General features: G+C 38.9%; 1 protein-coding gene across 1 annotated transcript; it reads right to left on the bottom strand.

Annotated features, from left to right (window-relative positions):
- Positions 1–3,444: 3,444 nt before the first annotated feature.
- On the bottom strand, positions 3,445–6,674 carry pou5f3 (POU domain, class 5, transcription factor 3). Its single transcript, XM_015033712.1, has 5 exons — positions 5,036–6,674; positions 4,829–4,940; positions 4,505–4,635; positions 3,954–4,118; positions 3,445–3,865 (listed from the first exon to the last, which is right to left on the bottom strand). Exons 1-5 carry the CDS (start codon positions 5,795–5,797, stop codon positions 3,605–3,607), a joined length of 1,431 nt encoding a protein of 476 aa, XP_014889198.1. The 5' UTR covers positions 5,798–6,674; the 3' UTR covers positions 3,445–3,604.
- Between the last annotated feature and the right edge of the window lie 5,224 nt (positions 6,675–11,898).

The following is an 11,898-nucleotide window of genomic DNA, read 5'->3' on the forward strand; positions in this document are numbered from 1 at the left end:
TTAATAAGTTAGACCAAAACATTATCAACAGTTTAGCCCTACACTATATTGACTTTAACCCAACAAGAAAAATGTCTTCCTTGGGAAACAAACAGAGTCAAATTGCTGATACTTGCCAAAACCCAACTAAGGTATGTTTAAGTTAGTCTCACTTCAGTCTGTGTCATGTGGAGAAAAAGAAAAAAAATCAATTCAGGAATATTGACAAGATTTTATACATAAAGGTAAAGATAGTGTGTAGTGTAGACCTGAAAAGCACTTCGAACAACCAAGTGAAAAATAAGTTTCTCTATTCTGATTCTTCACTAACGGAGCTGCCATGCAAGACTTTGATGTGACGGAAACCAGCTAATAAAGAGGAAATACTACCAAATTTGGATGCCCTGAATATGAAAGACTGCACCTGTGCAGATGTGAACAATAGTAAGCGTAATCATATAAATGGGGATTTTTTAACCCTTTCATGCATGAATGATGATCCTTTGTGTCAGCATTTGAAACGGTAGTCCTATATAAAAAGGATTACTTTACAATAAAATTAAAGTGAAGAAGTCTATTTGATGGAAAATACAAACCTTTCAGGAGTATATTTGTATTTGTAAATTACTCGCTGCTATTTTTCTTTCATTTTCATTTGCAAAAATATCTTGGCTCAATTATAAAAGTTTGGTTGTGTTACCTATGATGTGACTTTGTGTATTTTTTCTGTCTACCGGTAGAAACAGAACTGAACTTCCACAGTCGTTTGACAGAGATAACATGAGATACTTGTGATCTGACCACATCACAGCTTCTCCTGTTAAATTTAGAACCAAGAAAAAAAAGATGAGTGTCTGTGATAATTCAGTTTCCCATACTTGCTGAGGTACAACTTTCAACGCCTTTCACAAGCAAAGACATTAAAATCTTAAGCAATAATAGCGGAGGTTACGTCCATGGGTTGCTTACTCATGCAAGCAGCAGAAGCTGCTATGGCCAACACCCTGCAGCTACTGTATGTTTATACGTGATTCGTCATATATTCACAAAATAAAATATCTATGTTCATTAATATTAAACCTTTAATGTTGAATATGTCAATATGTTTAATCTGTAATAATATGTTAGCAAGTATTAGATTAATTAATCACCTTTAAGAACTCTGCGTGGCTGAATTCAACTCCTTAGATTTAAACTTCAATGCACAATTTTACTTTCAAGCAATCTGTCAATGTAAATCATTTTCTCTTGGTCCCGTACGTAAATATTTGTATGTTCACATGCTGTATGAAACATTAACTCTTTCTTTTTTCCTAGTGTCTGACATTGAATTGGGTGAAAAAAAATCTAGGTTTTAGGTTAGTCGGGATCACCATAATTATTTCTAAATGTGAGAGAAATGAAAAAGATAATTTTTACATATGTATTATACATAAAATGGGTAATTCAAAGCAGATATGAGTTGGTTATTTGGAACTAACAATAAAACCATTATTGCTGAAAAGCTAAAGCTCTAATCGTGCTATAACTTTGCTAACTATTATACCAGTTTCACTCATTTTGATTTCTGTCCCAAATGAGTTCAAATTACAATATGCTAAATAAAAACATATCAGTTTCTTCAAGAAGAAGTTATACTGACATCAAAAAGGTAACAGGAAAAAGAGCGGAAGCTGCAGATGGAATAAGACAACAATCAGTAACCAAAGCCAAACCACACCCAAGATAAACCAGCATCTATTTTTTAATTCTTAAGCTGATCTGACTCTTACTCAACCTGACTAGAATAAACGACGTGAAAGCCTAAAGAATTACACCACTGTCATAAAGATGAAAACGACACTAAATTAGAAAACAGAACAGTTGCTCACGCAAAGCAGAAGTCACTGAACTAACTAAACATTTACAGTGATACTACCAAAGTGTGGAAGCCTTTGACACTAAGTACAACTGTAAAAAGAGACTTTAAAGCATCTTCAGAGTTGTGCATAAACGCACCACTGATGGAGAATGAACCCAGCGTAGACTGTTCTCTTTTGAATGCAGCTGGCATGAAACGTGGCGAAGCAGCTAAATTTAACCACCAGAATCAGAGGGCTTCACATGTGCATCATATATGAATGCAAATTGTCAGCAGAACGTTGGCATTTTTATCTGTCCTGATACAAAAACATGCAGAAGTGTTAAAGTTCATGGAACCATAATTTGATGAATAAAATTAGGCATTAATTAATTTAAATTAACTATTAATTAACTCAAATGCAAAGGAAATGTACAGATAACTGACTAAAGAAATATTGATAAATATTTATTAAATTTACAACATATATGCTTTTTTAAAATTATTTCTTATCATTGTTTCATAATTGCAACACAGTATGAACCTACTTTTTAGATAATATTGTCTTATTTGCCAGATATTATTTGTTAGTGTTGACCAGCTACAGCAATATTTTATGACACATTGCGGCTCAGGGACCATGATAATGAAAGAGATAATAAAATATTGGATGTGGTTTCCAGTCCAATTTCAAATAATGAATTTTGCACACGCCCTGCAATGGACTGGCAACCTGTCCAGGGTTTACCCCGCCTCTGGACAGAGGCGCCAGGACCCCTCGCAACTCCACCAGGTATAATAGCATAATAGACGGACGGGTGAATTTCACACGTTTTAAAATGTGGGTTTGTTTAGTTTAATTTTAATTGTTAATTTAATTATTAGCAAAGTTAATTGACTGAAACCACACATATATTTTTTTTTTATTTACTTGCTAAATTAATTTGCAATTATATAAATAAATTAACTAATGATTCATATGTTGTGTGGCACTTTGGCTCTCACCACATATGTTTTTACTCATTCTAATGAGGCTACAACTTGCTCAACACTGAAGGTGAAAATTTTTAAAGCTTTTTTTTTTTTTTTTTTTTTTTTTTTTTTCTTCCTTTTTCTTTTTTTTTTTAAAGGGTTAAAACCCTTTTTCCAAAAAGTCTTGGGGTGTTTAANCACAGAACTCTAAAAATCAAAGTTACAATAAGAAGCTTGTAAAAAAAAAAAAAAAAAAAAAAAAAAAAAAAAAAAAATTAGCAGCCAATACCAATGAAACACTCATGTTCACTTCTAAAATCTTCTTGATTTTAAATTACAATGCATGAAACCATAAACCCATTTTTTATGGCGATAGTGATGATTACAAGTTTGTGCAAATACAAAAAAAAAATCTAAGTTTAATGTTACCAACAGCTTTCAGTTTCCGATAAAGTATTGCACAAATAGACATGACTGAATAATTTGTGGTCAAGCCTACTCTGGGGTTCAGCAGTATTAAAAGTCTAACCTTATAACTTTACCTCCATATCAGAAAACAAAGTACAAATCTGCAAAACACTGATGGTTTAAAAAATCCACAAGGCAAGAAAAGAAAGGCACCGATTTACAAACGCTGATTAAGGCTTATTGTCTTTTTTTTTAATGGTCAAAAAGAAACAGCCCTCTCCCACTTGATATTTGTCTTGTTTCACATCAAGTCGATATGGAATCAGATCCCATTTTCAGCTCAGGTTGGGTGTAGATGGATGCTTGAAGAAAAGCTGTAGTCTGGTAGGGAGACTACCCACCAGTTTAACCAGTCAGGTGACCAACCAATCCAGGGTGCAGAGCATGTTTCAGAACATCCGGTCGGTGAAGCGGGGGCATGTAGAGGGTTGGAGGAGGTGCTCCAGTGTAGCTGGAGGATGGGTAGGCTTGGCCTTGGACGGGGTTAGGGGCCATGTTCAACGGTGAAGGGTTCTGCTCATAGTACTGGCCTTCACACTCCTCGTCCAGCGGCAGGGCCAGACGCTTCCCCTTCTGTCTTCGATTGCAGAACCAAACGCGCACCACCTGCCACACACAGCAAATCATCAAAAACACAACCTGCCAACTCCAGAAAACATTAATTAAAAGATTACTGACATTTTTATACACTTACATCTCTTTCCAGGCCCAGATCATCTGAGATTTGGGTTATTTCTTGAGTGTTGGGCTTGGGACATTTGATGAAGTAGGCCTCCAACGCAGACCGGACCGCTCCCTCCAGACTGGTCCTCCGCTTTCTCTTTCTGGTGTCGACAAACACTCGCTCAATCTTGTACATCTGGGAAAAAATAAATGAATAAAAAAAAATACTGATAATTACAGCTGTATTTGAAAAATTAAAGCCTGAAAGAATTTTACTTCAACTAGCTTACGCTTTTTCAGGATACATCCCTTCACCAATACACCTAAAACAAAATAGGACAGCAGCTCTCCAGGACTGGACTTCGACTGGAAACCCATGTGGCCTACTTCAGGATTCATGTGATCACCAACCAGATGGGTTTCCCACTAGGTGGCGCATCACAAGAGCAGATGGCTTTGATTCATGTTTGCTCAGCAGGACGTTTAACTACTGTAAGCCTGAAAAGACCAGCGCCATCAAGCCATGGATGCAGCTTTTGTTTTCTTGCAAACTAGTTGGCAGATGTTGCAAGCTGTACTTACCTCCTGAGGATTTTCCGAAGTTTCTGCCTCATCCAGCCATCTCTGCAGAAGGGGCTTCAGCTTGCACATGTTCTTGAAGCTCAGCTGCAGAGCCTCAAAGCGGCAAATGGTTGTCTGGCTGAACATTTTGCCTATTTGACAAAGACAAATTTAACTTTTTTTCTAGGAAAGTTTTGAGTTTCTAAAGCAGTTGGAACATTGACCAAGACATGAAGTTAGTCAGTCTCTAAAAAGTCAGCATTCAGATTTGACAGAACTGTTCAAAGATAAACATGCATCATGCAGTAATTAAATTCTGGAGAAAAGCAATTCATGGAAGCCTACCGTAAAGGTTACCAAGAGCTAGGCCAACATCTGCCTGAGTGAACCCCAAAGTAATCCGTTTGTGTTTCAACTCTTTGGCAAATTGCTCCAGTTCTTCAGTGGTGAGGTTCTCCTGAGAACAGGAATATTTTTAGATTGCATTAGTCCGAGTAAACATTTACTTTGGGTTTCAAATTAAAAAGACAGTTATGGCGCATCTTAACTTACCTCTTCAGAGTCGCTGCAACCCCCACTTGAGGATCCGCTGCTCCGCGTGTTGGGAGCCGTGTTCTGTGCCTGGGGCTCTGACGGAGCCTGGTTCGCGTTTGCGCTGAAAAACGCGTTTCCCTGGGTCCCATTGCTTGGAGGTGAAGGGGACGTTGACGGGGACGATGTCGACGACGCTGAGGGGTTTTGGTTATTGCTTCCTGGTTGGGTGATGTGAGTGACCCCGGGCCAGAAGGAGGGGTTCCAAGTCGGTGGGCAGAAGACTCCATGGGTCATGCTTGTGGAAGGTGCAGGAATCGGATACTGTTGAACCTTCATTTCGGTCGGATAATCATTTCCAGTGTCCTTCTCAGTCTTGATCTCGGGCAATCTGATTTGCTCCCGAGTCTCGGCTATCTGGGGGCTCCCGTTTGTTGGCTGGGTGGCCGCAATCACGCCGGGTACCTGGCCAGTGTACTCGGGTGCAGCGAAGGGATACCAATGCTTTGGTTGCCCGAAGTCCCCAGCCTGCAGATCGGATCCTCTGTAGTCACCGGCGACGTGTGGAAACGGGAGAAACGTTTGGGTTGGCGCGGGTGTGATCCCTCCGTAGGCTGGCTTGCTGTAAAGCAGACTCGGGTCGTGCAAAACCGGGTGAGGAAACTGGAAGCACGAAGAGTTGCCCATGCTTTCCTGACCCAAAACCTGATTGTTGCAAGTGCCAGCCCGACTGAAGTCGTAAGGTCGACTTTGGATCTCCGGGGTCTGCGATCTGTCAGACATCTTCGTGGGAGTGTAAAATCTTTCTTACAAGTAACTCTCAAATTATATAAATAATTTTCAAAAAGTTAGAAATAGCTCGATTGAAAGCTACCCATCTGATGTAATCTAAAGAAAAAAGAAAAGAAAAATCTAAGACGACAGAAACATGTTAAGAAGGCATCGGTTTCCTAAACGATAACATTGTCATCTCTCTTTGGCCTCCTCCCTCAGACCCCTGTGTTCACAACCACCTCTCAACTGAAATGTTCATTCCTTGCGGTGGCTCCACAGGTTTTCCTTATCACGGCTGCGGGAGATGGAGATCGGCGTACTGTGCGCCCATTGGCTGGTGCGGACAATTACGCACAGCTGATGGGACATTCGTGAATGACCTTGATTCTTCCGCAGAGAAGTGGGCGTGTCTTTCGGCAACTTCGGGGTTCATTTTCCACAGAATCTTCGCCAATTTTGCAAAACTGAAGCAAATCTAAGATGCACTAAGGCGAAACATAGTTGATGCAGCCGAAAACAGGGGGGAAATAAGCGGATTTACAATGCTAAGCAGACACGGGTCACCTCCACTATAAATACATACTGTAACACCATACTGTTCTCCTCATTCATGAATTATAAAGCTATATTTGTTTAAATTATGCTTTCTTACGGAAATGGCTTTGATATTATAATCCTTGTAAAAATACTTCGCTTTGCTCTGCATTAATCTGTTAAAAAAAGATAACCCTGTGGGCCTAAGCTGGAACAGTTATCAAACATGCTAACTTAATTACTCGGGGACACATTTAATTAGAAACAAACAATGGCACATTTTGGTGACTGTAGGTAGGATGTTAACATTCAAAGCTGTGGTCCGTGAACACATTTCACTCATCGTCAACCTCCTGAAATAATGGCCTAAGACGTATTTTTGAAAAAAATAAAAATAAAATAAAAAATAATAATATTTTTTTTTTTTGGGGGGGGGGGAAGAAAAGAAAAAGAAAGAAAGAAGAAAAGGGAAAACAACAGTCGCCACCTCTTTCTTTCCAAAAGATGATTACTTAGGCCATTAGTTTAGGAGGATGTTGCTTTGATAAGCTTGTTTTAAATTGGATGAATATTTTTTATGCATGTGTTTTATACAAACTGCAGTAGGAATTTGCATTTAAATTTGCAACAACTATTGGTCTCGTTTTTTTTTTGTTTGTTTTTTTTTTTTGAAGATTTAATATTTCTCTTAAACTGCAGTCGATATTTTAGTCGTTGCATTGGTAATGTGGTAGACCAATGGATGGGTCGTTCATTCAGGTGAGTTCTTATTCACCTTGGATCGGTGCTCAGTCAGGGGCCTGGATGGCCGGACCATCGCTGCAGATGGTGCTCCCCCCAGCGCGAGTCATTGGCCGCAGATTGCGGCAGGAAGACGCACTGCGGGGAAGGAGGGGGGGTGCCATTGTGCTTCGTGGCCCCGGGGCACCCCGTTGATTTCAGATCCCGAGTTTCGATGGTCGACCATTAGCTCCTTTTCACATTAGAACAATAAGTCTCAACCCTTTGATTCCACCCCACACCGATCACCTCTCTCTCTCTTTCTCTCTCACACACACACACACGCACACACACCCTCGGTCATCTGAAACAAACTCGAGCCAGCAGTTTCGCCCTGGTTCTGTACGTGGTATCGGTGTTATTTGGCCTAAAGCTCCAAAACTGGTCTGAGAACCAAGCTGTCTACAGGTGCAATAACCCCACTGTCCGGAATGTCTCCTGGTGACAGTACGTGAGTCTGGAGCTTGATGCATGTGGGATAAAATTCCGCATTTTTACATTTCACTGTGGCTTTTAAAGAAGTGATGTGTGACTGTGGAATGTGAAAGTCCAAATGAAACAGTGCTAAGAAATTAACCCTTTCATGCATAGTGGTCACTACAGTGGACAGCCATCTAAAAGCCCCTTTCTTGTGCTTCTTGTGGATTTTTATGTTATAAATGCACACAGACCACTGAAGTGGACACTAATGCATCATAAAATAGACCATCAACTACTGGCCAACAGCTGCAAATGCAAGAAATTAGTTTTGTTAAATCCAATATGGCCGACAGAGGAACCAATTGACCTGGTTCCTCCTTCCACTCTTGCAAGTAAAAAAAATATTGTGACATCAGATAACCCCTAAAAAACAACACTAATGATCTATTTTTCAAATAACAACTTTGTATTTGGATAAAATTACAATTGATCACCCAAAAAAAAGTAAAAAAAAATAAAACTTTTTTTTTTTACAAAAATGTTTTTTCTACCTTTTTTATGCCTTAAGAAAATCAAAAGAAAAATTTGAGAAAAAAAACCTGACACAAGGGATCATAATTCATGCATGAAAGGGTTAAGAAAAAAAAACTTAAACCTTTGTTCATCCCCCAAATGAAGCTCTTTGCACATGAATAGCATTCTATGTCAGACTAATCCAAAGCAGTGCATCATGTTGAATTAGAAGGAAGATGATACAGTGTGAAAAACAAATCTAAGCTACAGATTCACACTTTGTAGACGTCTTTGACTAGGCCAGTCTACTATAATATTGTGGTTTGATTTGAGCCACCCCATTACTCAATTCAACTTAGTTCAATTAAAAACTTTTTTTTTTTTTATCACAAGGGAAAATGGAATGTTGTCAAAACTTATCGAATCATCTTCAAAGACTGTTTCTGAGGGCCGGACAGATCTCGTTAGCAGTCAGTCTTACAACCAACCTGAAGATACCTCTGACTGGAGACGCTTTCTGTACGAAACTCGTATGACTGTCCTGATATGCTAACCACACAACTTGTGGGCAGCATAGACAATATTCCACAGCTTTAATCTTTAATGACATCAGTTTTTGGAAAGCACTGCTAATCCACCTCATTTGCTTTTGTTACTCCTCTTTAAATCTCTGTCCCATTCTGATCAAAGCAAGAGATGGTTTGAAATTTTTCCTTCTCTGTCTTCTTTTTAGTCGTCTTATCTTTATTTTAAACTCCTTTATTTGGGCATTTGGAATTTTATAGTTAAGTCTGCCCTGCTGGAATATTTTGCAGCCTCAAGGAGGTTTCCTTCTACAGTTGTCCTGTAATGTTACCTCAAAACCACCTCCTTTCAATTCTCCTCAGCTACATGAAAATAAATGAAGTTATTTTAGATCCTTTGTGTTTGGGTGGGAGAGTCCTGAAGCTGGCTAACGGACCTTTGTGGTGTACAGAGACAAAAAATGAATGAACTTCTACAACATGGTGATGGCAGCATCTTGCAGAGAGAAAATCTTTTTCTTCAAGGTTGATATTAAGATGGGTCAAAGGCAGATTTGAGTCTGCAGGTTTTAAAATGGGGTGCAGGCCGTGGATAACAACCATAAACTCAGTGGAATGGTTTCAATCAAAACATATTTATATGAACAACGTTAAAATAGATAGAGAGATTCTCTCCATCCACTCTGGGTTTGAGCCAGGAATGGGTCCAATTTTCAGTCTGTAGATGTGTAAAGCTGGTAGAGACGTGTTTCAAGAGAGTGCAGCTGTAACTGGAGCAAAAGGCTGTTCCTCAAAGTGTTTACTCAGTTTGGGCTGAATACAAATGTCTGTCACACTTGACAGGTTTTATTTGAAAACCAATTTTAAAAAGCATGCAAAATGTTTCGTTTCCCCCCCCTGCCACCCAATCTCTTTTTTATATAACATTCAGCAGAAAGTTCAGCATGTCGCTATTTGAATGCTGCAATTAGTGACGTGCTGAATTTTCTGATATCAGTTTACACTGAGAATCAGTGCTCATGACTAGAGATCCTCTGTAAGACCACAACCACAGAGTCAATGGGTTAAAAGACATCAAACTCCATTCTTACAAGCATTGTCCTGGGCCATGGACTTGGGAGGATAATTGTCATGCAAAAGGCAAACAGCAAGAGAGATAGCAGACTTCAGGCTGGGTTTGAGAGGGAGAGAAAGGGGGTCTACAGAGCACTCATCTCAGGGAGTCCAAAAGAGGGGGGAAGGGGACCGACTGCCGAATAGCTCGGTACAGTGAGGTGGGGAGGGTGAGTATTTAGCCAGAAACCCCCACAGATGTCTCAGATCTTGTGTTTAAATGTGTTTTAGGTGACCTCGGCTTACAGGACTGATCCAGGCCGTAGCAGAGAGGGGAAAGTGAGTGATGAAAAGGAAGCGTGGTGACAAGAAATATATTGATCTAGTTCATCTCCTGCTCGCTTTTTATTGAGTTACCAAGTGTGCTGTGCTGCAGATAAGCCTCGTTCCTCATCATTTTTATGAAATTTGAGAGTCAGTTCTGCCTTTTTGATAAGACTGCCACTGTAAAATTTGGAAAATGCATTTTTCCCAACTGTAACCGACTAGGGAAACCTGTCTAAAGTTCCTATAATAAGTTTCTTATATTATTGCAGGATCAAGAGGATCTTTCTTTCTTATTTTGTCTGAGAAAAAGTTCGTTTTAAATTTTACCAATATGATACCTCAAGCAGACAGGAAGTTTGATTTAACTTTTCTTCACTTGGTTACCTTCACGTCATTCATCTTTTGCAATGCTCTTTACTGATCCTTAATTGGCGCTTCTTTGGGCCCACGTAGTTCAAGCTTTCTTGTTTCTGGACATTACTTCAAAAGTAATGATTACCAACAGCTAACATGTCTAATTTAGTTGAAGATTACCCACAAAGCACATCAAAAGACTACATGTTCTGTCTTTCTTGCAATTTCAGGTAGTAAATACAGGAATTGTGACAAAGATTCCAGCTTTGTTTTTACTCCTGATCTGATAAAATACCGACACTTGGATTCCTGAATCTGTCCCTCCTGTTGAGCAGCACAGTCATCCCCCACAAACAGGCCTGACGGCTTTTTGATTATTCTCCCCAACGATCCTCCTGCCTTTGACACCCACCTTCACATGCCCTCCACCTCCACCCCACCCGGGTTTTGATCGAGGGCCAGTGGGCCGCCTTCTTTCCACTGTCCACCAGCACAAAAGGCTTTAAATGGCCCTTGGCATGTGGCTCAATGGGGAAGGGAGACCGACTCATCCCCTCCCCATCAACATACAACTTCACAATAAAATAAAATAAGAATAAACCAACAGAAGAACTTGTAGGGTCCATTTTTTTAATATATTTGTTGCTTCCACACTTGTTTCTAAGTGTTATTTGTGCAGTAACAGTACGACAAATACTGAGTGTATCCCAAAGAACCAGAAAGAGAAGATTGTGATGAGCAGAAACTGCAGAATTTGACTCTGAATGAAATGCAAGATAAATCTGTGTTGGAAGTTTTCAGTTTTTCCGGTTGAGCTTGTTTTTTTTTTGTGTGTGTGTGTGTTTTGTTTTTTATTTGGTGCCTGATACTGTAGGAAATAGTTTTTGAAAATGGGTTTCTTTACTCCTCTAACAGTGGGGGTTGAAGATTTTTACCCTCTTTCCCAAGCCAGGGAAGGAGGGTAAATATAGCCACACACCAAGCCTGTTGGCAAGAGTGAAATATATTTATTCAAAAGGGAAACGGAATGTAATAGATTTTCAATTAGAAATTTCTAAAAACTCTTCTAAACTCAAGAGACACTCAAAGTAGAAAAGCTTTACATATTTGATTATTTTATAGGAATATTAGGAGCGTCAATAAATGTGGCATTATTGTGAGATTATATAAAATACAAAAAAAATACTTTTTATAAATCTCTACTAATCATGGAAACAACTAGAATAACACATTTTAAGGAAATCAAACCGTACACTTAACATGTTTTGTATTAAAACTGGGATTTTAACTGAAAACTAACTCTTTCATTTTGAATGATTTAATTAACCATGCTTGAATATATATATGTATATATATATATATATATATATATATATATATATATATATATATATATATATGTGTGTGTGTGTGTGTGTGTGTTATTTGTTGCATCTTTTACCCATGTTTTTCTACAAGTGCTTAAATGGAGGGTTATTCCATGTTTTGCAAACATTTCAGAGTAAACAGTTTTCAGTTCTTTGTGCTCATTTTTAAATGTAGAGTAAAATAAGGAAGGAATAGTAAGGAAAAAACATAGAAAGAAAAGAATTAAATGAAAGAAGG

This window comes from Poecilia latipinna, unplaced genomic scaffold, assembly GCF_001443285.1.
Source record: "Poecilia latipinna isolate Pla-1442-1.1 unplaced genomic scaffold, P_latipinna-1.0 Scaffold16, whole genome shotgun sequence".
NCBI lineage: Eukaryota > Metazoa > Chordata > Actinopteri > Cyprinodontiformes > Poeciliidae > Poecilia > Poecilia latipinna.